This window comes from Cyphellophora attinorum (assembly GCF_001299255.1).
Source record: "Cyphellophora attinorum strain CBS 131958 chromosome Unknown Contig19, whole genome shotgun sequence".
Classification (NCBI taxonomy): domain Eukaryota; kingdom Fungi; phylum Ascomycota; class Eurotiomycetes; order Chaetothyriales; family Cyphellophoraceae; genus Cyphellophora; species Cyphellophora attinorum.
Window position 1 is genome coordinate 200,261 of NW_017253247.1, and position 27,302 is coordinate 227,562.

The window sequence follows — 27,302 nt, forward strand, 5'->3', positions numbered from 1 at the left end:
CGCAGCTGATCTACCTCTGCCACAATCGATCTACTCTCACCTCACATACCTCCAACGAACTTCATTGCTAATCTACACACTCTGCAGGGTCTGTACGAGGACTGCGAACGTCATTGGTAACATCCTCGCCGTCGCTATTACCGTCACCATCGCCGGTCCCGGGGCTACTTCATTAGCAACCACGCCTTGTGTAGTCCCACAGAGACACAGCACAGGAAGCAAACACGCCCACTTGCAATGGAAGTATCAGAGCTCCTGACTCCGAAAGGAGAAACAAAAGCCATGAAGCAGCCAGGGAAGTCCATTGCCTTCGAGCTGCTCCTCGACGACAGCTCCAAAACAAGAGCGCGCATCCCTATGAGGGTCCTTGTCAATGCGCACGATACCACAGAGTCAATGATTGCTACCGTCAAGAGTTTCCATGGTATCTACGACGGTCATGGCGTCATTTTCCAGGACTCTCAGGGTAATATACTTATTCCCTCATATGAGAACCTGCGACACAATACCACAGTCTATGTCAGGACTGTGCCTGGCTCCCACAATGGGACACCGTACAGCGCAAACCATTACGGTGCTACTGCTGACCCCGAGTCGCAGCGGCGCCCGAGTCTCGGGGAGCCGTTTCAAATGCTGCCACCACACATGCGAGAACAGTCTCATTCTCCTTCCCGATCGTCATCACGATTGGCCAGAAAGCGGTCTGTTAGTCCTCCAGGAGCACGTGGCAGACGCAGCGCATCACAGCAAAAGCCAGGGTCCTTCTCAGCTGTCAGTCGAGGATCTAGTGCATCCGGGCATTACAGCGACGACAATGGCTACAGCGATAGTGATGCGCGCAGCTCTGCTTCGGGTTCCCGTCGAGCTAAGAGCGATATGCTAGCGAGCTCAGAGATCAGCACCGCCAACGTTCTGCAAGATGGTCGACGTGGACAGACCATCTTTGACAGCTCTGTGAGTCTTTTAGGAGTCCATCCTCTCGGAACGTACTGACCTGTGTAGACTTTACCACTGTTCGTCCCGCCTCAAGTGCCCATCCCAGCCTCCCAGTCCTCAATTTCACCACAACGGCGATCGCTGCCACAGGAGGGCCCATCGCCCTTCCAAGCACCTGCGCAAAGACTGTATACACAAGCTCCACCAATGTTGTCACCACAGAGCTATGGGCCAAGAATGTCCAATGGCTCTAGTGACTCGTACCCAGCTCGAGGAGCCCTCAACGGACAACATCATCATCGCCTCCGTGACAGAGCACAAACAACGCCCCAGAACGGAAGACCTGGCTATCCAGGTGGAAGGGTGCTTCCTACACCTGATCCCACGGTTGCCAGCTGCATATCCGATGAGGACGTGGCACGCACTCTGATAGCTCTCGGTGATGCGTCCAACAACTCGCACGGCAGAGCATCCAATTCTACCGTAGACGAAACCTTCAGCGGCGCAGCCGACGCGGCATCGTCACCGGTGCCACCAGCGACAGCGATGATTACAGTGACGATGAAGGCGGTCTGCCGAAATACCGCAAGACATTCCTCGACGATGACGACGCTGACTACGAGAACGGACATGCCAAGAGCGACATTAAAAGTGAAGAACTCGACGAGTACGAGGGCGCGCCGAAGACAAAAAAGATCAAGACAAAGATGCATGATGGTCCGTCGCATCTTCGCACAGAATCGTCCCATAACAAGCACAAGACCAAGCCGCGACCACTTTCGTCAAGCAAACCATCCAAGCCAAACATCGCAGGATCTATGCCGGCGCCTCGCAAGGCTTCCTCGGCTTCGTCAGACTTACCGCGCTTTGGTGCGGATGAGGAGGATCTATCGACTAAGCCACGCTGCCAACGCTGTCGCAAGAGCAAGAAGGGTTGTGATCGACAACGGCCTTGCCAGCGTTGCAAAGATGCTGGCATCGGTGTTGAGGGATGTGTCAGTGAGGATGAAGGCAATGGACGCCGGGGTCGCTTTGGCAGGCATATGGGCGTACCGGTCAAGAGGGGCGCCAATGGTGAGGTCATTTCGGAGGAGTCGCTGATGCTGCCGCCGATGATGACTGGTGCTGGCATGATGGTGGATGGTCAAAAGGATAAGAAAAGGAAGCGGTGAGGTTTTCGCCGACTCGATTTTAGCAGGACGACGGGATCACGATACTCGATGGCGTTCATGGGAGTACGTGGATTAAGGGCAATGTCGGTTGCACTGCGGGAAGGGCACGGACTTGCTATGCTATGGATGTTCTCGAAGGACGAAATGTGTCCAGTTCTTTCCCCCTTGATCGGCTCGAGACAATTGTACCACAGATGATTTTGTTATGTCCAGAAAAGCCATAGGTTACAATGAAATTTCAGCCACCATCATGACAGAGCGTGAATGTGCCAGCTACACGTTCGACTCACCTCAGCTTCAGCTCAAATGCAGGTGACTCTGATTTGTGGTGCAGCCTTACGAGGCAACAAGGCTGCTCGGCTCCACTATCGATCTGCTGCCAATCACTTCTCAGAACGAATTTCTCCAACTTCCAAAAAAGTTGCAGACGTCGATTTGCTGCCCGCAGTCAACCGGCGTTCCTGATGGTCACCCACCCTTTCACGAACGTTGCATGAAGCCATGGCATATCTGTCAATTCTACGACTCGAAACAATTCTCGATTGCGAATTTGTCGGTACTTTCTCGAACATGACCCGAAGGAGAGCCCTTCGTTGCCAGTCATGAGGCCCATCGCACCACTTGCAACAAAAATATAATTGCGCCTTGAGTCCCGCTGGGACAAATGCTCATACCTCCAGTCCCGTTCACCTGGCTTCCCAGTTTCTGATCTCCCCTCAAACCATAGCCATGTCCTCCCCACCAGGCTCCGACCAACCATCGACAACCAACACATCCGCCCGCTCAACGCCTGCCGCTTCACGCGCTTCCACCCGCGCCGCCCCTCGCGGGAGCATAACCCGCAAAACCAAAGCGGAGCGCGAGAAATACGCCGCCGACGAAGCTGCTCGTGCCGCGAGACGCAATAATGCCGCCTCCTCCTCTACCACCACCGGCACCCCACACACCGCAAACACAGGACCTGCTCGTAGAGGGACAGGCACAGGACGTGGCGCACGAGGCGGTGCAGGCGGACGTGGTGGGGCGGTGGGCAGGGAGGCAACGCATATTCGCAGTGATGGCAGTGGGGGAGGGGTGTTCGGCGGGAGTGCTGGGGGTGCGGTGAATAGAAGGGCTACCGCGGCCGAGAGAAGGGCATTGGGGGTTGGCCAGGAGGAGTGGCTCTCTGGTGAAGCCGCGCAGAAGATTGAGGATGCGGGAGGGAGTGCGGCTACAGCAAAATGCAAGGGCAATAAGACAGCCGTGGCGGGCAGTCAGAGTGGCAAGCCAGAGGCCGACGCGGAGGAAGACGAACTGGTCACGGCTGCGCTACAGCAAAAAGCTTACGAGCCAGAGACAATCACGATCGAAGAGGATGAGGACCCAGACGAGGTGAGGCGCGATATCGAGCGTATCTGGATCAGCAGTGAGGATGAGGCCGAAGGCGAAGCCAACACCATGGACCAGACCGGCGAGGACGATGAGGAGGAAGACGACATCATCACGTCAAAAGGCAAGCAGCGCACAGGCACGATCGAGTCTAAAACCAAACCACGAAGACCCGGTGGAGGAGGAGGAGGGCTACGACCACTTCGCGCTCCTCACCAGACCAACGGCGCAAGCAGCGCAGCTTCACACCAACGAGCCGCCTCCGAGCAGAAACCATCGCGCAACAAGCGTGAGTTCACCGCAATTCTAGTAGGAGACGACTCCGACGCCATGGACGTCGATAGTCCCGCACAAGTCACCGTCACAGGCCACGAGCGTCAACGCAGCACTCTCAATCCATACAAAGATCTTTCAACAAGCCCAGAGCTCAAAAAACGCACACTCTCTTCTGCTACCCCAAAACGCTCCCTCGCCCGCGATGCAAAAGCATACGCCTCCGAAACGCCCGAGGAACGCGCTGAGCGCTTACGTGTGGCGGAGGACACGGCGAGGTTGATCGACTTGTTGATTCCGGACAGCACTAACCACGCCTACGGTGTGTCGGCCAAGGGAAAAGGCAAAGCCAAGCTCCCCGATCCCGACACGCAGCAGCAGAGAGGCCAACTCTTCCTAATGCAGTTCCCACCCATCACACCTTTACTGCTTGACCCTGTTGCCGAAGCTGCAGCAGCTGAGGAGGCTGATAAAGACGCCACTGTTGCCACTGAGGCAACAGAAACCAAACCCAACCCCCCAGAAGTCCAAATCAAATCCGAGCCCGGCACCGCAGGCGACATGTCCCGTGCCACACTCCTAGCCCGACAGACCGCGAACCAAACACGTATTAAGCAACAGGGATATATAACGGCGCCGGACTTGCTCCCGCCTGATCCAGCAGCGCAGTTGCCGCAAGGTGTGGTGGGGAAGTTGCGCGTGCATGCTTCCGGCAAAGTGAGCATTGATTGGGGCGGCGTGAGCATGACCGGACGGATGGGTGTCAACACTGACTTCGCGAGTGAAGGGCTTCTTGTTGATTCTGGGGGCGTGCTGAATGATGCAAATCCAGAAGTAGATGCCGAGGATGGGGCTGCTGGTGAGGCCCGACCGGAGAACGACGATCAGGCCAAGTGGGAGGAGAGGCAGCGCATGAATCCTCAGTCGTCAAGGCATAAGGGGAAGGTGTATGCTCTGGGGCAGATCAAGGGCAAGATGGTGGTTGTGCCGGACTGGGGCAAAATTTATGACTGAAGACCTGCCTTCCAACTGCTGTTGGGCCCGGCTGGGGACACTCAGTAGGAGCGAGAAGACTTGGCAAGGCAGCTCCGTTGCATTAGCAGCAGCAGCACGAGCGAGCACTGCACATCTCGGAAGGCACAACTCGGCCGGCACTTGTGAGCAAAGGGACGCGGATACGTGGCTGCCTTGGTACCGTTGCATATGGATAGTAGGGACCGACACAGAACGGCATAGACATTTCACATCAGCAACGGTTTAGATCACGACAGATTGGCCTCGCGGCTTGAGCAAGAATTGGCCTGGCCCACTTTGATCAAAAGTATTGCAATGATTCTCATTGATCTTCGTCATTGCTTTGTATACGGACATACAGTACATATGCTCATTCTCATGCACGGAAGGTACATCCACATAGCCACCCTCATGCTCAATTCTTGGGTCCTGACATGTTACTTTTCGTTTGTTTTTCCTCTCCCAGAGTCATGCGCTTTCCGTCCTTCGCACCACCGCGTCACAAGACGACTCCGGAAGCCGCTTGTGGCTGGAAGACCAGTGTCTTTCGATCAGGCGGCTCCAGCAACGCCAGAGTACCCGTTGCTGACGCGGCAGAGCCCCTGTACAACGGCCGTGGTTGCTGTCTTGCGCTGCTCTTATGATTGGTGACACGGCTCATCACGTTGTATACATCGCTGATGTACATCGTCTTTGAGCTTGCTTGATTGCACGGTGGCGCTTCGAGCAGTCTCACAAAACGCCTTCAGGGTTTTATCCCAAGATCCGAGAAGCGCTCGCAAACCGAGAAGAGCGTCATCAGCGACTGTCAAGGTTCGTGTATAGGAGCGTTGAGGCTTTCCAGAAGCTTGCATTTCACCATTTGGATGTCCTCTTGGGGTCGGTGAGACGTTGTGCTATCGAATGCAGTGTGTCTTGTATCGCGAAGGACAGACTTCTGCAAGCGTAAGCAGGCCCGATAGTAGTCCTTTTGGAGAGCTTCGAGTCTTCTTCAATATCGGCATCGAAGCCAGCCCAACCCATCGACTTCAAGTCCCCCGCTGCACGAGCTTCCGTCTCGACGGTACTGCCCGCGAAGGCAGCACTTCGACAACACCATCCTTCAGCACCAATCCCATCGTGTTGGTTGGCTCTGGGGGAGCCGTCCAGCTTCCAACTGGCACCATCACAGTCTGCACATCCATCTCGTCCCTCTTGCTCTTTGTTCTCACTTGCCCAATCTCCCCTTGTATCGTCCCCATCCCCACCGTACCAGCACTCGGACTCGGCCACTGATCTGGCACCGGTGCGAACGTCTGTGTATACGGCACAGCTAACAGCTGGCCCTTCTTGTCCATCAGTGAGAGCACTGTGACAGGGGATACCTGCGTTACTGCGGCGGCTGGTGGCTGGGCGACGGCTGGGTTTTGTACGGGTGCGCCGCCTTGTCGGCGGAAGAGGCGGCGGAGTTGATCGCGGAGAGGGAGGGATAGTTCGGTGTCTGAGGCGAGGTCTGAGAGGTCTGGAGTGGGTATCGAGATTGGTATTGTGGTCATAGAGGGTATGGTTGATATTGAAGGCGCTTCCGCTGGTGTGGATGTTTGAAGGGGTGTTATTTCAGCGTTTGTTGGCGTATGCTCTGCCCACGGGTATTGGTCTAAGGGTTCGGCGCCAGGGTTCTGTACGAAGGCGTGTGATATGGCGCAGAGGTATGCGAGGAGGAGTATTCGTTGTGGCATAATATGTGTTGAGGACGACGAGCTGTCGGTCGTCGTAGAAAATAAATGTTCTTGGAAGGATAGGGGTCTGTGCAGTGGCCGGAGAGAATGTTCGACGAATGTACAGGCCTTTGCGTTCGTGCTGGATATTCTAGAATTTCCTTCTCATCTTTCGTTATTGACAAACGAACATTCACAATCGTGTAGAGATGCAATCGATAAGTCGCGTGGTTGGATGATGGCCAGCGTCAGCGTCCAGCGTGGATCTGTGGTTGTTCTTTTCTTTGTCTCTCGGGGCAACCGCCTTGCACGCGTCCGGGCTGAGATGCAGGTACGAATCAGGGTCTCTCGGGCTCCTGAATTCGGTACGTGCTGCTGACGGAATTGAGTCGACGAAGACTGGTGGTGAGGGACCCTGTTGCGACGATAATAAGGAGCGACTATAGTTGACGACGACGACGAGCTGAAGCTTTGGAAGGCTGGCGATATGTGGAAGAATGAAGAGGGAGTCAATTGCACGCTCAGGAAGACCGAGAAGGGGCTCTGGTCGGGGAGCTTCCTCGCCTGGCGCCGATCGTGTTCCAGGCTGGACGGGTCCGCTGTTCCTGTTCCCCTGAATCAAAAATCCGACTGGAGAGCTGAGGTGTAATTGGTACGGCAGCTGTATTGACCTTTACCAGGAACGCGTCGTCTGGCGGCGTCTGAGGCCGAGGAGCACAATCGATAGGCATAAATACTGGTATTAATTTCGCCGCGCGATGGACAAGCTTCGTGGGCACGCACATGCCCGTTCGTGTGGGAGATTGCCCTCTGAGCGTATCCACGATAAAGGACAAGGAAGATTTGCAACGCATGCAAGGTACATCAAAGGTGATCATCCGTTGCTGATGCACTGTCTGTTTGCAAGTGACAAGCCTGAATTGCGAGACTACAAATACGGTCTGCAGTACTTCCTCAATCGCTCCTGCCTCGTCAGCTACACGCTGGGCTCGCAAACCCAACCGTCCAAGCCATGGAGCCCATAATAACGATCAAGAATGCCAGCCCGACTGACGCACTGCACAGCCCATAGAGCCACGCGTGTCTTCGCCGGAGGGCGTCTAATTCTAACACCCATGTACTGACCGTCGTCAAGCACCCACAGAATCCCTCTATGATGCCCTCGAGTATCGCACACCCGTTGATGCTTGCTCCCGGTGACGCTCCTATTCCTGTTGCGTGCTGCAAATCCCATGCCATTCCCAGCACGATTGTGCCAGCTATGTTGGCTACGAACGTGCCCAGTGGGAACGAGGGGATGCGTGCGTTCAGATATTTGGACAGGTAATATCGTGACAAGCACCCCAGTGGTGAGAAGATCAATGGGAATGTAGCACGAAATCGCCAATGCGTCTTGTCGCCAGCTGGCCAAATAGACATCAGGACAGCTGCAAACCAGCAGCCAAACGCAAGGACGACGGCCAATGGATCAATAGCCTTTCGGAAGAACCTGAATGGCAATGTTGGCGTGACGGGTTCCAGCAACAGCGCGAAATGAGCTCCTGCTTTCAGTGCACTGATTGACACTGATGGCTCAACGATGAGGATTGCGAGCAAGGCCAGAAATGAGTAGCCGCCGTTGCGGGATGCTATGGCGCCGGCACTTTCATACGGTGTCGTTGGGCTCGCAGAGTCGAGACCATTCGCCATGGCGAGGAAGGAATCCTTCATGAAGGAAGAGAACGACGTGAAGCAGCCGCAGAATCCCGTCGCAAGTCCAATGTACAGTGGTATGGTCTTCTTGACTTTGACGTGTGCAGCATGGTCTTTTGTTGGTCCTGACGAACCCCATTCCTGCTGGAATAGCTTGCGGTCCTCCGTCAGGAACCCGATGAAGAAGGAACCGCCCAAATTGGCCCACAAGACTCGTGAGGTGAACGGTGAATTGGGGTATAGTGTGATCGCCTCGACTCCTAGACGTGCCAGTGTCCCCCAGAACGAGAAGAATATCAGCCATGATATCGTGTATAAATTTGTCAATCTCGGATTGAATGTCTCATTCTCTTGCTGTTCTGGTTTCTGTGCCCCCGCGGCCTCGTCAGAAGACGCCTGCTCTGCTCGCCGTTGCTGGTCATCAAGTGACGAGCTGTCGAAGGTCTCTGAGACATCGTTGTCGGAGTTGTTGGCGTCTCGACCTTCGAATTGATTAAAGGCTGCCTCCTCGTGTGCTGGGCGAGGCGCATCAAGTTCTGTGAGCTCCTGGTCGGTCCTCGTATGGTGTGGTTTGGTCATTTCACGGGCTACACGAGCAATATCGCGATGAGACTGCGTGCTGCAGAGGCTGCAGCCATGAGAGGAGCGTACAGCTTGACGAGGAAACAATGGATAAATACATTCTTAGAAGAAAGTCTGCATCGGTATTGCAGCCATGACGTCGATCGGAAATGCGGCACAACGATACTCGGTTGATCTCGTTGCGTCTGCGGGCTTTTGGTGTGCAAGTTCGAATCCTGAAAGTTTTTGTATATGTACTTTCCTTGGGCTACCACAACGAAGTCAGGAACTTGTGAACAATGCCACCAGCAGCAGGTATTGAGCATGTCAACAAGCTTGGCTCGTCGGACACGCGCTCCTGCGCGTGGGCTTTCCGCCCGAGCTGAGCCCGCCGCTTATCGCATGAGGGGGGCATGATGCCCCACTAGACCACCACTGCAGCGCGATAGTCCGACGGCGTGCCGTGCAAATTGTTGGACGTGTTTGCGCTTTTGGTTTGACAAGAAATCAGGACAAAGGACCACACAGTCGTAGCTCGGGCTTCTCTTTCTTTTGTTCTTGGGTGTCGGGCTTATCGCGACCTCTGCCGCTTTCCACCAAGTTCAGCAGAATGTCGAACCTCCCTTCCAACGTCAACATATCAAAGCACCCATGCCTAAGGGCGAAGCTGTCGCAGCTCCGATCGAAGTCGGCGAATGCTCGCGAAACAAAAGACCTCGTCCATGAAGTATCCCTGATACTGGGAACCCAGGCATTGGCAAGCTTAGAAGTCGTTTCAGCTGGCGCTGTACGTAGTCGCGACTATCCAGAACTTCGAACAGCACTGATCAGTTGCGCAGGACGAGTCGCCCATAGGGTTCCAATATGACTTTGAGACCATTTCGCCTCAGAAGATTACCATTGTCCCGATCCTCAGGTCTGGCCTGGGCATGCTAGATGGTAAGTGCAGCATCTCCCGGTCCGAAGCGTCGCCACTAACACATGACAGCTCTGCAGACCATCCTCCCTTTTCCGGTCTCAGTACACCACCTTGGCCTGTTTCGCGAGAAGATCTCTTTGCAGCCCGTCGAGTACTACAACAACCTTCCACAGTCGCGAGACGCTGTTGCCAAGCTCGCCATCATAGTCGATCCGGTCATCGCAACAGGAGGAACAGCTGCTGCAGCCATCCAGACATTACGCGAATGGGGCGTGGACCGCATAATAATGATTGGCATACTGGGCGCAACGGAAGGTGTCATTCGTGCTGCTGAGGAGTGGCCAGAAGGGGTGGAGATCTGGATGGGCGGTGTCGACCAGTCTTTGACGGACAAGGGAATGATCAATCCCGGCTTGGGTGATATTGGTGACCGATTGTTCCTCACGCTTGGGAAATGAGCAACTTCTGTTTGCAATTTCATCGCAAGCAGAGCAGCGCCTGATGGCCGAAGTGCTTCTCGACTGTGCCTTCCTGCTTCAGGAGACCTCCCAGCCAGAGTCGGGCGCGATCGATGTCCTTTGAGCCAAATTTGACGAGGACGAATCCTCTGACATTGGCTGCAGTCCATAAAACGTCCTGGTGCTGCGGACCGCTGGCGGCGGCCTCGTTCGACTTGGTAGACTCGGACCAGTTCTTCGCGCCGATGCGGGGAAGGCCCCTGAAGTTGTCCATGAAGAACGTGCCGAGTTGAGAGAACATGTGACCATAGATGATCAGCGTTCCGTAGATACCAAGCGAGTCGGTCTTCTGCTGCAACCCGACACCTTCAACATGTCCCTCCGAGAGCTGCAGAGCATCTCTGAGAAGCAGCCTGCCTTTTCCCTTCTCATCGAATACTCTCACCTCGTTCCTCCCTTTCCAGCTCCAAAGCGTCCAACTCTCGCCTCTTGCCCGCCGGCCCTCGCTGACCCAGTCTAGCATGAGGAGATTGCTCTTGCCAGTCTTGTCCACATAGAAAGTCTGCTTCTGTTCGTAGACGCTCTCGGCGAAGGGTTGATTGGGGTCTGGGAGATAGCATAGCGCTGCACCGGCGCCGATCTTGACGTCCAGGACTTGACCACTTACCACCTGGCGATTTGGCGATTTGAAAATCTTTGTGCTGCCTTGGGTCAGCAAGCTCAGACGAGTGCCATCTGCCAGCTCGGCCTTGAGGTTGATTTTGTCGCCGCCAACAAGGCCTCCGCCATACGTTAGCAAGAACAGCACCGTCACGTGCTCGTCATCAAGCGAGATATGGCGGTCTGGAGCAATGAGCTTGAGTGGGTACTGGAAGCTGACGGTCTGCAGACCGTGCTGCGTGAGGTAAATGGTGCCTTCGCCTGCGGGCAGTCGCTCAACTTTGCTGTACGGAGATGGTAGTAGAGCCATCATTCATCGCTCACCAAATCAGCAACGATGCCGCCTGCATGACATGGAAAGGCTCCGACACGCGATCGAGCCGATCCGGCCAGGTCTTCCAGGCAAGCACGTCTTGCTAGTACCTGAATGCTGCAGCGAAGATCGAAACCTACATGTTGAAAGTCGCGAGTGCTCGTTGACAAGTGCCAGTGCAAGTGCAGAGTTCCGGAAGCTTTGCAACGCGCCAAGACCAAGTCGAAGTGACCCCACCTCGACGCGTTCCTTCCTCATCATCGCCGCGATTTGATCCTGGCATGCGCGCAGAAAGTTATTATCAGCAAGTGCGACAGTCACTGGATCTGTGAGTGAGGCTATTGCCGGTTCTCGTCGCGTTTAGTGGAAGATCTCCCCGCCTTCCTTCCCTGCGACTTCCTCAGCATCGTTCAATCTACGGCTCATTTGAGAGATCGTCGCAATGGAGATAGACTCGTCTCTTCCGAATGGCACAGCAGATTCGTCACGTCGGAAGTCAGGTCGCGTATCGCGCGCGCCAGCAGTATTTGCTGACGAAGAGCACGCCGGTAGTCTGCTACAGAATGGTTCAGCGACCAAGCGAAAGCGCGTCAACCACGACGACATCCAAGACTCAGATGCCGACGAGTCCGACGAAGACAGTGACGAGTCTGAGCCTGCCGAAGAAGAGATCAGGGCAAAAAGAAGAGAGCAGAAGAAACGCCCAGCTGCTGCGAAGCCTGCACCCAAACGAGCGAAGACTGCTGCCAAATCGGGCGCAACATTAGCCATCCGGTCAGCCAATGTACCCAGCAAACCAGCCAACAAGGCACAAAAGTTACAGAATGCCCGCGCACGACAGAGTCAAGCCCACAAAGAAGGCTATACGCCGAAGTCTTCGGAAAGGGTCAGACTGCAGAGGATGTTGCCAATCAATGGATCGCGACGATAGCGGCAGACAGCGTTGCTGCGATACGAGATCTGGTCAACTTTGTCCTCAAGTGCGTCGAATGTGATGTTGAGATCACCTCGGCCGACATTGAGGATATCGACAATGTGCCCGGCAAGCTCGGCGATGTGCTGGAGGAACACTACAACGACAAAGCGGGTGCCGAGTACCCGCTCATCTCAAAGGCGAAACAGTATGTCGAGTTCAAGACCGTGCTCGTCGAGTTCTTCGATGCACTCATCAAGAGCCTGCACATCTCCGGCATACTGTATGACCAACCAGAAGTCTACGACAACATTCACGTCTGGGTCGGCACGATGTCAGGTGCGAAATACCGCCCTTTCAGACATACAGCAACCGTGATATCCTTGTCAATGAGCACTGCTTTATGCAGCGTCGCAAGTGAGATCCTGCAGAGCATGGCCACTACGAAGACCCAACTGGATGCTGAGCAGAAGAGCAAGAAAAAAGCTTCGAACAAAACTCGAATCGCCTCGCTCCAGGAGAGCATCAAGACAGACGAGAAGAGGCTTGAGCTCGTCGATGCTTCCCTGCGCGACGCTTTTGACACAGTCTATGTTCACAGATATCGAGATGTCGACGAGAAGATCCGCGTAGAGTGCGTCGCAGCACTGGGAGGCTGGATCTCCAAGTATCGCAAAATGTTTTTGGAAGGACAATATCTGCGCTACCTTGGCTGGGTAATGTCAGATCCAAACTCACCTACGAGACTAGAAGTGATACGACAGGTCAAGCAACTATATGGGAACAAGAGAAATGTGACTGCACTGCGAGCTTTCACAGATCGGTTCCGACCGCGGATGGTCGAGATGGGAGCACGAGATGCCGACGTGGGTGTACGTGTCGAGAGTATTGAGCTGCTGGACAGGCTACGGAATTACGACCTTCTGGAGCCAGAGGATATCGACACGATCGGCCGGCTGATATTTGACGCTGAGCCACGAGTCAGGAAGACTGTAGGCAAGTTTTTTGTGTCCAATATCGAGGACCTGTACAAAGACGCGACCGAGGACTGGGATGAAGAGCAGTACAATGACGCTCTGCCTTCAGCTGACGACGGCGACGATCAGATGGCACCGAACCAGAATTGGATCAAATTCAAGTGCCTGGCTGAAACGCTCAAGGACTACGATGCACGTTCCGAATCCGCGAACAGCACAGAGAACAACGTGCGTACCCTTGCCAGCACAGATAACGCAGAGTCGCGCTATATGCTGGCAACACAAGCGATCTACACCCACATGAAAGAACTCGAGGAGTGGGAATCCTTAGCCGGCTATCTCCTCTACGATCACTCATCGATAACCGCAGATCCTGAGAGTGACGATGTGGCCACAGCAGTTCAGGGCAAGTACAAGCTCGCCAACAACGAAGAAACGATTCTCCTCGATGTCCTCTACTTCTCGGTCAAGATGTACCTCAGCACCCTGCTCGAACTCGCAAAAGATAAGAAAGGCAGAACCCACGCTGCCAAAGATAACATCAAAACCAAGCAAGAAACCGTGGCACACAACCTCTCTACCTTCATCCCTCAATTACTCTCTCGCTATGGAAGCACAACCGACGCCGCGACCTCAATACTGCGCCTGGAGCAACTCCTGGATGCCGACCTGATCAGCGACCTACAAGGTGGAGAGGCAACGTACTCAAATCTGCTGGAGGACATCAATAAGCAGTTCATGACGCATTCGGACGTCAAAGTCCTCGCTGAAGCCTCGCGAGCTTTCAGAGCTGCCCGGAGCTTCGAGCAGAGCCAGGAAGCGACAGACACCAAATCCGCGGAATCTGGGAGGAGACAATTGCCAATATGCAGGGCCTGCTACAAGGTAAAGACGTTGGCAGTCGCGGCACACTTGACCTGACGGTCATCCGGGAGCTGGTCAATCTCTGCATCCGAATTAGTAATCTCGCCGGCGTGGTCGACTGTACAGACATCATCGAGCAGAGCTTCGCCCCACCCAAAGCCGCAGCAGCAAAGAAAGGCAAGAAAGCTGCACCCGCGCCACCAGCGATCGAAGGCACGCTGTTCGATCTTCTCATCAGACTGATCGAGCGCGGCGACAATTCCCACGCCATGACAGGCCACGACCGCTTCGCTGCGGAAGAAGACCAGCTGTGCGCTGCTGTTGCTACGACGCTGAGCCTATACTTCCGCTGGAAAGTTGTCGGGCTGATTCGTGCGATCGAGAACAAAGACGAACGCACCCTCACTGTTGCCAACTTAGTTGATATCGGCACAAAGCGCAATAACTTCGTCGAGGTCCTCACGCCTATCATCACCAGTCGCTCACCGCTAGATCAGTTGAGAGTTGCTGCAATCCATACTTTGCTGGACATCTACACACTCTTCGCAACCCTCAAGCACCGGCAGCCAAAGGCAAGCAAAGGAGAGCTGGATGATGAGCCCGCGTTGACGATCGCTGCACTCACGGTGCCGATACCAGATGAGCTGCTCACTGAGGTTATGGCAACGCATGAGCGGTTAGAGAAGAGCTTTGCAAGGAAGACGAGCAGAAAGATTCTCGAGCACAAGAATCCCAAGAGCCGGAGGGGCGGCAGTCGGGCTGGCACGACTGATGTCGATGGCGACGACGATGAACGAGAAGCTACGCAAGCGGAGATCGAGCGGCCGCCGGACGCCTCTGACGACGAAGAAGAGGACTCTGATGCGGACTCCAGCTCCGGTGCCGATGACGAAGACGCTGAGCCGTCCATCCAGGAAGGCGGTGGCAAAGAAGCAAAGAAGCAACGTGCCCTCATTGCCGAACAAAAGTTGTGCGAGGTGAGCAGTAAGATCGTGCTCGCCTTGCTGGGCGGAGTCATCGGAAACAAAGTGGCAGTGGGGGTCAAGGAGGCGATACAGCTCAACCGCACAAAGCTAGGGAAGAGCTATGCTGAGGTGGTCAAATTCTTAGACGAGAAGAAGGACAAGAAGACTGCAGCTAAGGATAAGTCCAAGTCTAAAGCTACGCAGCAGAAGTCGAGGGAGAAAGTCACGCCCGAGCCAATGGAACTCGAAGAGGACGAGATCGTCGACATCGACGACGTGGAAGACGGCCATGATGCGCTACAACGAGAGATTGTCGAGGAGGAAGAGGCTGATCGGCTAGAGGAGGAGATGCGTGAGAGGGATGGCGATGATGGGGATGATGGGGAGGGGGAGGGAGAGGATGAGGTTATAGGTGACTGAGAGCCAGTCTCGACAAGCCTCACCGTGGACCGCAAGGCAGCGTGATGCTTCGCTTGTCCAGCGTTACTCAGATGGACCTGTACGATCAATACTGTGGACTATACGAAGCGACAATTGTGCTGATGATTCTAGCTGAACTTGCCACTAGTTCTACTGTCCCCTACATCGCCCGATGTCCAAAAGCGATTTGCGAGGTTGCTAAGCTAATGCTACAATTTTTATGTCGCTGTACAGTCCTTCCGCCTAAAAGGCCATTGCTTGTACATTGATGACGAGCTTTTGGTGTTTTGTCTATCCGCCTGCTTTCAATGACATGCTTGCCGCGATCGGGTTCTTGGTCTGGGTCGGCTCGAACATTTCGATTGCTGGAGACGCCTCGAGAGTATAAGGGCAGCCGGCTCAATGCGATCGGCTGGACGACAGCACTCGCCTGCCACGTCTAGCCTGGCCTTCCTGCTCGCTATCGTGACTGTGGGAATGTTGATGCCCGCTTGGTTGCACATGCTCGCGCCATTCCGCTTCACCAGCATGACGGATGTACGCGGTTCTCTCCTTGTGCTGCATCGCCTCGGGCGTCCTCACCGGCTCCATGACCAATGCTCGCCCAGCATACGGTGAGACCTACTCGGCCGTTGGCTTTCCCCGGCTCTTGGGCCTGGGACCACCGCTCTTGACCCGACGCGCTTCAGGGCGCTGAAGATGGTGCGCGGGGATCCATTCCTCGGCGTAGCTTTCGAGGATGCGCCGGTGCTGACGCCAACTGCGGGGCCGTCGGTGGGGACGTCGACGGGTTCGGCTGGCTTGACGGCGCGTTTGCCGCCGCCGGATCGTTTCTTGGTTTGGAGTTGGGGGAAGTAAGGGACGACCCAGATGTGATAGAAGGCGTAGGCGACGCCAATGGCGCAGGCGAGGAGGAAGAAGTAGAGGAAGATCCTGGATGAGCGTTAGAGGTCATGTTACAGTGTGGAAAAGGTGGAGGGCTTGCATTTGGGGATCGAAGAAACTGGAGTCTGGGTCTACCACAGCAACAGTTCCATTATAGGCTTGCATGGTGAAGAAAGTATCGCCAGAGGCGACGACAGCAGCAATATTCAAACGCAGCTCTTGAGGGTGCATGTTGGTCTGGATTCGAAAGGGCAACGACTGCTTCTCGCCGGCGGGGATCTCAACGGCATATTGCTTGGTGGTCAAATTGCGCACAATGCGAGAGCCCTGAGGGTCGAAGTCGGGTGTCCAGAGGCTGCCGCCGATGAACTGGACGACGACGGGCTCGGGCTCTTGGTTGGCGAAGGAGACTAGGGCGTCGGTTGGTTTGCCGTTGACTAGCTTGATGCCGAAGATTTCAGCATCGGGAAAGCTTGCGGACACGGCCACTGAGAGCGTTGGGCTCTGTGCGGGAACCACAGGCTCATCTGGGTCGAGCTATAGCTATTGTCAGTATCATGGAGCGGTGTTGGGCTCTACGTGGTCGAGACGTACGCCTGCTTGAGCAAGGATCGAGGTGGACTGGAGCCCGAACAGCAGGAGGGCGAGATCTAGGAAACGACCCATGGTGTATGAGTCGAAGGAGGGATGCTACCAAAAGATAGAGGGAAGGTGATGAGGTGGAGAGGGTTGTGGACAAGGGGGAAGGAAGGAAGATAGGTGCTAGGAAAGGAAGACCGAGCAATGCGATCCTCGTTGACGTCGCATTCTCAATATTCTGTGGCAGGAGAGCCAGCGGAAGCTCTCCGGCGGAACTTTGTCTCCAAAGTGGCAGCTTCAGCCTTGGCGGTGGCATCTGAGATTGACTTTCAAGGCGCCTAAAGGTGCATTAGCGTGACTGCTATAGTAGGCGCCTGAGGCGCGTTCTGGGGAAGGACCCAATTAAATTTATGGTTGAATGTGCAGGCGTGTGTACCTTGATCGTTCAGGTCATAAATATCCAGGTGAGAGTGTAAAAGCCAGTGAGAGACGTACAGGCTGCGTGACTTGACAGCTAATGCTAGTGACGCCCATTCAACAAAGACATATCAACCCAGAATTTACATCACTCTTCCTATTCTGCTCGAGGTCTTTCTGCGATCTTCTGAGATTGTCCTATTTATTGTGTCGCTCTCTATCTCTGAACGCTCTGACGCCTCGTCTCCCATCCATCACTCACTCAAAGCGCATGAAGTCTCACCGATGCCCTTCATGGCTCGTTACGACCCATTCTCGCCTACGCTCGAGCAGCATCCTCTGCTAAACAGCAGCCCTGACTTCACTTCGAGAAATGGCTCGGTCAGAAATGGCCTGCCACCTGGACTGCCGATTGGAGGCTTCTTGCAGCAGTCAACTCCTGTGCAGACAACATACCGTGAACGCCATAAGCGACTCAAGCAGCAGGAATATGAGAGAAATCAATTGATCGATGTGCGTCTCCTCCAATCAGCGGTGTGATCAAACCAACTGACTACGATGATAGGATTTGCTCATGCAATTGGAAAACACCCAGAGCGAACTACGCCAGGTCAAACTCGCAAGAAATAATCAAGCACTGCAAGATGCGGAAGACAAATCAGAGGCTCTTGAAGAGCAACTCCAAGTTCAGAAGGCCATCATGGTAGGTCATGCCCTGCGGTGATTCGTACTCATGCCAACACTCCACAGGATCGTCATGCCTTTGTCACGGCTCTGATTGACGGCGACGGAACCATCTTCTCCAGCGAACTCATTAACGACGGCGAACGAGGCGGCAAAGAGGCAGCTGATCAACTGCATGCATCCATTTTGGACTATGCGTCTACCAATTTGTCCCACCTCGATTCGTACAAGATAAAAGTCAAGATCTTCGCCAACACATCCAGCCTTGCAGAAACGCTCGTCAAGTGCAAGGAAATCAGTCGCCTGGATCTGTTCGGCGACTTCCTCCGGGGCTTTAACAGTCAACAACCGTTGTTCGATCTGGTCGATGTTGGCCCGAAAGAAGGCGCCGCTGCAGACAAACTCGATGTGAATTTGCGCGACTGCTTTGATGACTGCCACTGTCAAGCAGTTATCTTGGCCTGTTCGCACAACGACAGTTATGCAAAGCTGGTCGAGGACGTGTCACACGAGTCTGACCGTCTCATCTTGCTGGAAGCTGTACCATTCAGCAAAGGTATGGCAGCCTTGCAGCCAAACTTCAGAAGCGTCAAATTCGAAGGTCTTTTCCGCTCAACCAAATTGGTACCACCAGCAGTCCCGACCAATGTGATACTCCCAGTCCTTGCGAAAGTCGAGTCGAACAGAACGAGTGGCAATAACTCCGCCGCAAGCACACCTTCGATGAACTGGGCCACTGTTACTGCCAAGGCCGCAGCTCCAGTGCCTACCATCACTCCAAACATTCCAGCACCACCCACCACGATCGCGAAACCTGTTCAGACCCAACGCAAGCCCAGCGAGAACAAGACGTCGACCAAGAGTATCTTCACCAACAGACTGGGTCAGCGAATTGACAAGACTGACGACACGATTCCGAATTATGAAATCCAGCGTGTCAAAAAGATCAAGTTGTGCAATGCATACTACCTTCAAGACCAAAATTGCACTTCGAGCCACTGCACGCATCGTCACGACTATCCCATCTCGAATTCCGAGCGAAAGACTCTGCGAGAGGTTGCAAGAATGACGCCGTGTTACTTCCAGACTGACTGCGAAGATCCGGAATGCATCTATGGCCATCGCTGCCCACAAAGCAAACCTGGAGAGGCAGGCTGCTATTATGGCAATGACTGTCGATTTCATGGATGGGGTCATGGCATTGACACGAGAATCTGTAAGACTACAAAGGTCTGAGGTTGAAACGTTCATATGCTCCCGTACCACAGGCTCGGATTGAGACGATGGGATGAACGGTGATATTTGCTCGGGCCACATCGGATTGTGCCTCAGAGGGCTTCTGATGGCCAGATAATTTATTCTCGCGACTCTGCTCCTGGGTCATGCAAGTCCCCCCGTGTCACCGCACTCGTCCCACCATTTCCTTCCTTGCCGTCGAGCACCTTCCCTCGGGACTCTGTTGTGACCCACGTGACTCATTGTATGACAACACAAACGCCAGATTGGTCGTGGATCTGAGGCAGGAACTTGAAGTCGAAAGGGCAGGTGCCGCACGTCCACAACAAACGCCTTGTCTCGTCACAGACAAGGCCTCTTACTGCGAACTGACAATATTACTGACAAGGACTCGAACAGAAAGCTATCCAAACAATACGACAAAGCACTCCTCATGCTCAATGACAAAGCCACTAGCTTCACCTCCAGCAGCATGCTCTCCGGCGAAGCCATAAATGCCCTCGAAAGGCTCGGTCGAGATCGAGTTGCGCCCTGCATCTCGCACGATACCTTGGTACTTGCAAGCCCGTCATATCTAACGATACCCTCCGTATACGCAAAGATGGTCCTGAAACCGACGCCGCCCCCAACGCGAGCTTCTCCTCTTGAGGACGCTCAGCGAGATACCCATTATGGTACGTCGTGGTCTCATCATCATGCTTCAAGCCATGCTCCTTCCCAGAGATATGAGAGTATACGTCGAAGAGAGTATCATGGTACGTCGTCATCGCAATATGCTCCGAGGCGGGCTCCGCAGGGATGCAATACGGCTCGACCATCTCACGCTGATACTTATGCTTCGAGCCGCAGCACCTTGAGACCGAGCGACTCGGTCTCACGAGCTCCTCAACGCTCTACCCATGATTCCCAGCACGAGTCTTACCATCACTCCAGAGCTCGTCTCTCGCGCAGGCGGCAGTGTCTACTCACCGCAGCAACAACATCAGCGCTATCAAGAGGCAGCAGCTCCCAGCTATGCTCCGTCACAACACACGAGAGCCCGCCCCAACCGCAGCGGCAGCGCCTATCCACCACAGCAACACCACTACGACCACCTACAACAACCGCAACGTCATGTAACTCAGCGCACAACCATGTCTCGCGCAGAAGCCAACGCCGGCCAACTTGCCGACGTGGTGAAGCGAGTCAACTTCAACGACGCCGATCCTCCTGCCAACCATGGCGGTGCCACTCACCATGGCGACAGTCGAGCTCTCGTGCCCTATGATCAGGCTCAGCAGCCTCGAAGTACACGACGTGGCTCCGTTGTTGCTCACAATGGTGCTCAACTCAAGACATACGCCACGCCAAGCTACCACCCCAGCCGAGCCGGCGCTCTCGTTGCGCAGCCAGATCAACACGCCTCAGTCCGCACCCGCCCAGCCCGACGCGCCTCCTACGTCGACCCTCCACACAATCTAGCAGCACTTCGCTCCGCCGACACCCGCCTGCCCGTCAACGTCCCCCAACACGACCGTATCAGCATGATTCCCCGGCACCCAGATTCCAATTAGCTACTCAACAACCTCTGGCATGCCGGTCTGCAAGTCACTCCTCATGACGTCGCTCTGCGCACCGATCAGGTGTGCGAGCTTTGTAATGACGGCACAGGCGGGTGGAAGTGCCGGCAGATGCAGCGGGAGCATGAAGACTGGATTGCACGTGGGAAGGACTACGAGCATCCGTACGTGAGTGGGTTGAAGGAGCGGATCTTGTTGAATAATATCAAGGAGGAGAAGAAGCGGAAGGAGAAACAGAGGGAGGAGGACATTGAACGTGGTCGTCGGGAGAGGGAGCGCGAGGAGCGCGGCCACCGTCGTAAGCACTGTCGTAGGGGCAGCGTGATCGAGGAGTGGACTGTGTTTAAGTTCCATGGCTAAATGAATGGTCGTAGTGGAAGCCCTCGTAGTAGAGTAATAGCTGAGTAGTCAAAGGAAGCGTGTCGAGCATCAACTCGACACGCTAAGTTTATCTGCATTCGTACTTCCCTAGTGCCGTGTCATCTTCCATTTGGCTACAATAGAAATTTCATGTCGTCAGGTTTCTTGGTGTTGCTGCTACTTTTATTGTGCGAAGCGGCAACAGCGCTGTCAATGTTCTACAGAGACTTGCTCTAAATGGGGCGATAGAGGATGGGAGGCCTGAAGGAGGAAGCCATCAAGTCTTGTAGGACGGATCAAGGCTCAAGGCAACCAGGCTTTCAGGGCTAAGTGGAGAGACCAACGGTGGTTGCCTTTTTGGTATGACGTATCCTATGTGATCGAGACTCCGAGTTTCCTTCCTTCGCCTGATCGGGCCTTCCATCTTTCTTCTTCATCAGTGTATCTACATTCGGCGGCAGCGTATAGTAGTTGGCAATACTGTTGTCTTCACCATAGTCCTATAATTATTCAGCAATTGATGGTTTTGCCGTAGAAGCTGGCCTCCTTGGGCGTCATGCCATGCTGTGATGCCCGACGCTGCGTCTTGGTCATTGCATTCCATGGCTGGATTCAAGTTGATCACCACCAGAAGCGATGTGGTCTCGCTGAAGGATACAGCTGATGAATTAGGTTGCTCTGAAGCTCCCAGCCGGATGTAATCTGGTGGAGCACGGGGTGAAAGACGAGTCAAGCTGACAATGGAGGCTTGCGACGGCTCACGAAGTATTGCAACATGATTGCTGGCTGCTTTACTGTAGGGTGAGGCCGTTGAAGGAGCTAAAGTGTTGGCAGCGCACAGGTCGTTCTCATGCTGCATCTGTGGGAGCTATGCCGTGGTGTGCTGGTTCGTTGACGTCCCCTGTTCACTGAGGCAGGTAACATGACACTCGCGTCGAAGTGCTTTGAGTCGGAACGTCACTCGCTCCAGCTCAACACTGGGAGTCAGGTGTCTGTCAGCTGAGGTTCACCCTGTCACCAGCCGTGACACACGCCACGAGATTCAGGCCTGTCGCAAACGGAAAAAGCGCAAGAAGTCCGCCTCACCCACGAAGCGAACAGCCACAGTTAGATGTCTGCAGTCTTCGCAAAAAGCAATAACATAATCGACTCCTGGATCGGATGAGGCTTCATCGACCGTTAGCCTGAATAACGATCTCTGCCCCTCCATCCAGAGTCCCACGAGGTTCAAACCCGCACACGCCTCAGGCACTATCTAACACATCCTCCTCTTCTGTCGCAACCCTCAGTGAACTCAGTCGGTGAGGCTACCGGTTTCTGAAGACATGGCGTTTTATGTGCGGATTTGAAACAGAATCTACAATCAAGAATATATAACCATGGCAACTGAGATCACATTTAGATGACCTGACTTGAGCTCTTGGCATCGCACGGCGCAATTCTTTCTACGTCGATATTGCACTCTCTCAAACGACCAGCATTCAATCTCTTGCTACCTCAAACTCACCGTGCAGATACCTCCACACCTGTGCTTCGTGGTAATCGTTGCAGGCAGAACGTAAGCAGTCTACTTCATCTCGTTTCTACAGTCTACTGACCGATGCAGAAGTTGAATTTGGACGATTCGCGCTCAACACTTGGTGCTCGGGATCTGAGAACACCGCGAGACAATAATCATGGACGACCTCAAGTCGCTGGATTCGGCCCTTGACTACATCGCAGCCATCGAACTTCAGTCGAAGGCCAAAGAGTGCTCCACCGCGACCGCCATCAAAGCGCCTGCGAAGAAGAAAATCGAGCTACTTGACATGCCAAACGAGATGTTGAAGCACATCTTCGAGGCCGTCTTTGTCGGAGAAGAAATCTACTTCGTCGTCGGAGTCGGTCGACTACCGTACGATCTAGGAGGACCAGATTCAGGAGGACAAGATCAATCTTGGGCCGAGAGTCCTCGCCAGTGGAACGAGCCGTGGGCACCTAATCTGCGGCTGGTATCGTCTGTCTTCAAAGCCATGGTCACCCCGATTCTCATCGAATATGCTATCCTTCATGTCGAGCGAGGTCAACAACGCGAGTCTGGAGCCTTAGCGTTGGCGCCGCGAGCCTTAGAGTTGGCGCCGCTATGTCCTTCGTTGCTGACGTCCCACCTCAAGTGCGTACGCATCAAGGACTACGGAGCCTCATCTTTCATACGCCCCGTCAAGGAGGTCGATGTCACAGGACTGCCAAACCTAAGAACCGTCGCATTCGGGCCTTTCGATATTGCAGACACCTTGAAGGCGATCACTATAGGTTTGCGTCACCTGCCATCGGAGCAGCAGAAAGCAGCACACCTTTACCACCTTGAACGACGGACGGTTTGCTTTCCTATAGCGGACCATCTTAGGATCTTCCGCGGAGATGCGCAGACCCGGCTCCAAAATTTGTGCAAGGCCTTTCTGCCAAGCTTCGATGACCCGAAGAGATACCATGACATGATGTATCAGTTCTGGAAAGACTACTGGATGGTCTCGCGTGACGCCATCCAAGGCCTGCGTTCTAGCACGAACGTCAATGTCACCATGGTGGATGAGGCGCGGAAGTCCGTGGTAAGACAATCTCGTCTGAGCGTTTAGATGCTGGGTCAGGCTGACTGTCATGCTAGATTGCTCTTGTCAAGATTCCTGATGGCGCGGCTCCGTCGGTAGATTTCCTTGATGAAGCCATCTCGAAGCATAAAGAGAGTCCATTCTTGCTGGTCTTTCGCGAAGCGTAGCGGGCCTGAAGCGAATCGGGGAAGTTGGATAGGAGCTTGGAGAGATGTGGCACGACTCTCTGCATCGCTACGCGGTCGAGATAGACCACTGCGCGTCTAGCGGTTTCGACCCGTGACGGAATCGACGCTCGCGGAAGAGCTCGAGTCTGGTGTGGGCACGGCGAGGGGACATTACTTGCAGCTTCTAGGAGGACTGCTTTCTGCAGAAGGCTTGAAGACTTCAGAAGCGACTGAGAGTGGCCCTCATGCGCTCAAATGAACTATGGAAAGGAATAACAATGAGAGCAGAGTTATCCTATGAGTTCTCGTCCTCGACCAGCAAATAATCACTCGTATCCCATAACTCTTCCTCCTTCTCGACCGAAGCACAAACATCGAACAATCTCTCGAATGCGATATCTTTGATCTCGTCCAAGCTAGCACTCCACCCACCTCCTGTAGCCCCTTTGGACGCCATCACCTTCTGAACCTCCATCTTCTTTGCACTGGCGGTCTCGACCAGCTTCTATACCTGTGTTCCGCCGTCAACATGTTTGCCCCTCATCTCTGACACCCGATCGTGTTGCTCTCTCTGCTTTTGCTTCAAGCGATCTCAAGCGAGTGAGGGTAGCCTCTGTGAGCTGTCCTCTTCCGGGTGTGCTGTAATGATCTCGAGTTCGACGCACAGCGCCGGATGCAAAAATGCCCTACTCAGCTATCCGAATGCGGCAGCACCATATAAACCATCGATCTCTCGTCCCCAAGCTCCCCTCGACACCCCCAAGCGTCCCCTGTGTCAAAAGCGGGGAAACACGAGTAGGGCCCTTCACACGTCTTTTGCATACTGGGAAAACATTAATGCATTGTAGAGACAGAATTTTGTGCTTGAAGGCCACAGGATGGACCGATAGAAGTCCCTAATAGGAAGGTACTGGTAGACTGGTTTCGTACTATAGAAAGCTTGGAAGCAACGTCGCGAATTGCCTTGCTTCCTTTGCTCATGCTCTTGGTCCTGCAATGACCTGACCCGGATCACTCTGACGCGACGTGGAGTGACCGACGTTGCTTCCAAGGCACATAGCCGATCCTTGATCCACGGCAAGCGCAACAAGGCTGCTGTCTGGGTTTGTGAAGACCACGAAAGGTCCGTTGACCAGCAGTTTGCACCATACTGAGTTGTCGCAAATTCCAAACAATATTGTATAACATGCAAGTAGCATCCGCCGTGCCTATGGAGGGACAAGTTCCCGTGTAGTAGACTGCATCCGGCAGCTTATCTGCTCATCATCGAACCTTGGGCGCCCACAGGCCATCATGTGAGGTTTAGGGATGGCTCGACACCATAAGACAGGACCATCGATGCCTAGACGCGCCTAGTCCTGGACCGATAGAAAGATAGAGTCATGGAGGCGTGGGCGGCAGCTACAGCTAGAGCTTCCAATACATCTGTTTCAGCACCAAGGTATGGCGTCTAATGGCTTGAACACGGCTTTCGCAACCATCAGGATCCGCCGGCAGCAGAGGCGCGACTCGCCTCTCGTCATCAATATCACCAGTGAGCTGGATGAGGGCTTCCAGCAGCAATACTCCTTGGTCGGGCTCGTAACAATCGAGTCGAGCGAAACGGACACGCGTCGTCGGCGAGGCTATGTAGAGAAGGAGCTCGAGACCTCACTTCCATATCTGGACCTCTCGGCTCTGGAACACAGAGCGGCAACTTCAGTACTATAGATATATGGCAACAACGGATCAAGTGGTGTGCTGCACCTGCCAGAAGTCTCACAACTTCAGTTGCACCTTCACTTCACGTTGTGGTAGGCAACAGCACTGGCGTCTTGGCACTCCTTTACAACCAACGGTAACGCACTTTCATTTGTGTGAGCTTGTCACCACGGCGGCAACCTGCTCCTGCTGGGATCTCACCACTATGGCGGCTTCAACGTTCAACGACGAGTACAGAGGCTTCCCAGAGGAAATACTGGACGGCATTTGCAAGGCGCTTCACGATAAGAACGACGATGACACTCTCGCTTCCTTGAGACTGTGCACCAAGAAGCTCAAGCTGATTACAGAGCCATATCTATTCTCGCGCATCTACCTCGATACCCGCATCGACAGTCTCGAGTTCTTGGAGAACATCAGTCGGTGCGACTTGCGCAACCATGTCACGAGCGTGTCTATCGAATTGCAGCAGGTGTTTGTGCAGCGTACTTTTAACGAGTGGAAAGCACAAAGCAGGGGCGAGTACTACCACGGAGGATGGTTTTCACACGAGGATAGATGGTTCAGACCCGATGCCTGTCCGACAGATGGGAAGGCCATGACAGACATCTACTTACAAGACTATGCAAATGCGCCTTCCAAAGCAACAAAATCCATGCACAAACTCCGATCACCATTCTATCGAGCGTATGAAGCGGCTCGCATCAAGGAGGAAGAAATACTGCAAATTGGCGAGCTTGCGTTTCAATCGAGACTTGAAGCCGCATTCAGTCAGTTCCCTCGGCTGAGTGAGCTCAGTTGCACTCGCGCCTCAGGCTCCAAATATCTAGTGGCGGACGCCAACCCCAAAATTGCACGATGCTTCGTGAAGCACGTGCGATCCCATTCTCGCGCCATGACGAGGCCACTGACAGACAGTTCGCAGCCTATGCAGGAGCTGCAGTCCGGGCATTCCTCCAGCATTCGTCGAGACCAGTCAAGCTGAACTTGCATGGTATAACTCTTCCAGGCCTCGGCGGCAGCTCTCAAACCGGTCCGATGGCTCCGTGGCACGGGATCAACCTGGCATCGCTGGAGACCTTCGTCCTAAAGCTTTATCATAGGGACGGCTTCGTCATGAACAATCCATTGGCGGAGTTATCACGTTCAGTCTCGCCAATTCTCAGAGGAGCCACAGCCATAAAAGAATTGACTCTCAACACGAATGTTTGCCGGTACCAGCTGCCGTTACCGACGGGCATCGAGACCATGAACTTTGCTCGTCTTCAGTTGTTGGATCTGCAAGGCTTCAAGTTCACACAATCCCAGATCGTCACCCTCTTGCGAGCTGTATCTCCAACGTTGAGACGCCTCAAAATGACGCGTGTTGAAGTCGTGGATTCGGTCTGGCTCGATGTATTCTCAGCTCTACATAGCTGTGGTTTGGGATCTGTCGACATCGAGTTTGGGAAGTTGCTAGAAGGCTCGGCGCGGAGAGGTCATTACTGGCTCATACGCGGCTGTGATGAGTCTTGTCACCTGGGATCTAAGTGCCTTTGGCAAAAAGTCTTACTCTGGATCAAGGGTCAGATGCCGGGGGTAAGGCCAGACGCCACGCGCACCCTTCATTGTATGAAGTACATTTGATGCGGCAGGGGAGATTGGGCAAGCCTCTGCGTGGGTGTCGCGTTCGCATGGTCGCTTTTGGATAACGTTGTCTTGCTGATTGGATGAGAGGCGACCATCAATAAGACGGTCCGTGCGCTTTGGAACAATGGGCCTTGTAAGCTAACACATCAGCCCGTAGCAACAATCGAAATTCGAAGGTTGCCTTCTTTGTTCAGGAAAACGAACATAAAGTCTACAGAATGCAAGTCAGGTAGGTGATGTCTGTCAATACATGCGTCGGCGTAGCACAAGCCGGTCAAACACCCCTCCCCTCACC

At 54.2% G+C, this 27,302-nt stretch overlaps 10 protein-coding genes across 10 annotated transcripts; 7 read left to right on the forward strand and 3 right to left on the reverse strand.

Annotated features, from left to right (window-relative positions):
• Positions 1-282: 282 nt before the first annotated feature.
• Positions 283-2,108, forward strand: AB675_12042 (putative transcriptional regulatory protein; the record flags this gene model as incomplete). The annotated part of the gene is made up of 3 exons (XM_018140941.1): positions 283-954; positions 1,003-1,323; positions 1,404-2,108. The coding sequence occupies 3 exons, from the start codon at positions 283-285 to the stop codon at positions 2,106-2,108; spliced, it is 1,698 nt and encodes a 565-aa protein (XP_017998317.1).
• Positions 2,109-2,837: 729 nt separating this feature from the next.
• On the forward strand, positions 2,838-4,763 carry AB675_12043 (uncharacterized protein; the record flags this gene model as incomplete). Its single annotated transcript, XM_018140942.1, has 1 exon — positions 2,838-4,763. One exon carries the CDS (start codon positions 2,838-2,840, stop codon positions 4,761-4,763), a length of 1,926 nt encoding a protein of 641 aa, XP_017998236.1.
• Positions 4,764-5,791: 1,028 nt separating this feature from the next.
• On the reverse strand, positions 5,792-6,481 carry AB675_12044 (uncharacterized protein; the record flags this gene model as incomplete). Its single annotated transcript, XM_018140943.1, has 1 exon — positions 5,792-6,481. The coding sequence occupies one exon, from the start codon at positions 6,479-6,481 to the stop codon at positions 5,792-5,794; it is 690 nt and encodes a 229-aa protein (XP_017998260.1).
• A 951-nt stretch (positions 6,482-7,432) lies between these two features.
• On the reverse strand, positions 7,433-8,731 carry AB675_12045 (uncharacterized protein; the record flags this gene model as incomplete). Its single annotated transcript, XM_018140944.1, has 1 exon — positions 7,433-8,731. The coding sequence occupies one exon, from the start codon at positions 8,729-8,731 to the stop codon at positions 7,433-7,435; it is 1,299 nt and encodes a 432-aa protein (XP_017998396.1).
• Positions 8,732-9,323: 592 nt separating this feature from the next.
• Positions 9,324-10,090, forward strand: AB675_12046 (putative uracil phosphoribosyltransferase urg2; the record flags this gene model as incomplete). The annotated part of the gene is made up of 3 exons (XM_018140945.1): positions 9,324-9,500; positions 9,553-9,652; positions 9,702-10,090. The coding sequence occupies 3 exons, from the start codon at positions 9,324-9,326 to the stop codon at positions 10,088-10,090; spliced, it is 666 nt and encodes a 221-aa protein (XP_017998209.1).
• A 78-nt stretch (positions 10,091-10,168) lies between these two features.
• AB675_12047 (putative urease accessory ureD-like protein) lies at positions 10,169-11,060 on the reverse strand (the record flags this gene model as incomplete). Its single annotated transcript, XM_018140946.1, has 2 exons — positions 10,169-10,239; positions 10,283-11,060. The coding sequence occupies 2 exons, from the start codon at positions 11,058-11,060 to the stop codon at positions 10,169-10,171; spliced, it is 849 nt and encodes a 282-aa protein (XP_017998336.1).
• Positions 11,061-11,505: 445 nt separating this feature from the next.
• On the forward strand, positions 11,506-15,202 carry AB675_12048 (Cohesin subunit psc3; the record flags this gene model as incomplete). Its single annotated transcript, XM_018140947.1, has 3 exons — positions 11,506-11,879; positions 11,924-13,838; positions 13,889-15,202. 3 exons carry the CDS (start codon positions 11,506-11,508, stop codon positions 15,200-15,202), a joined length of 3,603 nt encoding a protein of 1,200 aa, XP_017998337.1.
• A 2,175-nt stretch (positions 15,203-17,377) lies between these two features.
• Positions 17,378-20,922, forward strand: AB675_12050 (uncharacterized protein; the record flags this gene model as incomplete). The annotated part of the gene is made up of 7 exons (XM_018140949.1): positions 17,378-17,596; positions 17,649-17,786; positions 17,834-18,823; positions 18,867-18,983; positions 19,392-19,677; positions 19,937-20,518; positions 20,654-20,922. The coding sequence occupies 7 exons, from the start codon at positions 17,378-17,380 to the stop codon at positions 20,920-20,922; spliced, it is 2,601 nt and encodes an 866-aa protein (XP_017998420.1).
• A 1,676-nt stretch (positions 20,923-22,598) lies between these two features.
• On the forward strand, positions 22,599-23,677 carry AB675_12051 (uncharacterized protein; the record flags this gene model as incomplete). The annotated part of the gene is made up of 2 exons (XM_018140950.1): positions 22,599-23,510; positions 23,567-23,677. The coding sequence occupies 2 exons, from the start codon at positions 22,599-22,601 to the stop codon at positions 23,675-23,677; spliced, it is 1,023 nt and encodes a 340-aa protein (XP_017998424.1).
• Positions 23,678-25,583: 1,906 nt separating this feature from the next.
• AB675_12052 (uncharacterized protein) lies at positions 25,584-27,004 on the forward strand (the record flags this gene model as incomplete). The annotated part of the gene is made up of 2 exons (XM_018140951.1): positions 25,584-26,252; positions 26,297-27,004. The coding sequence occupies 2 exons, from the start codon at positions 25,584-25,586 to the stop codon at positions 27,002-27,004; spliced, it is 1,377 nt and encodes a 458-aa protein (XP_017998229.1).
• Between the last annotated feature and the right edge of the window lie 298 nt (positions 27,005-27,302).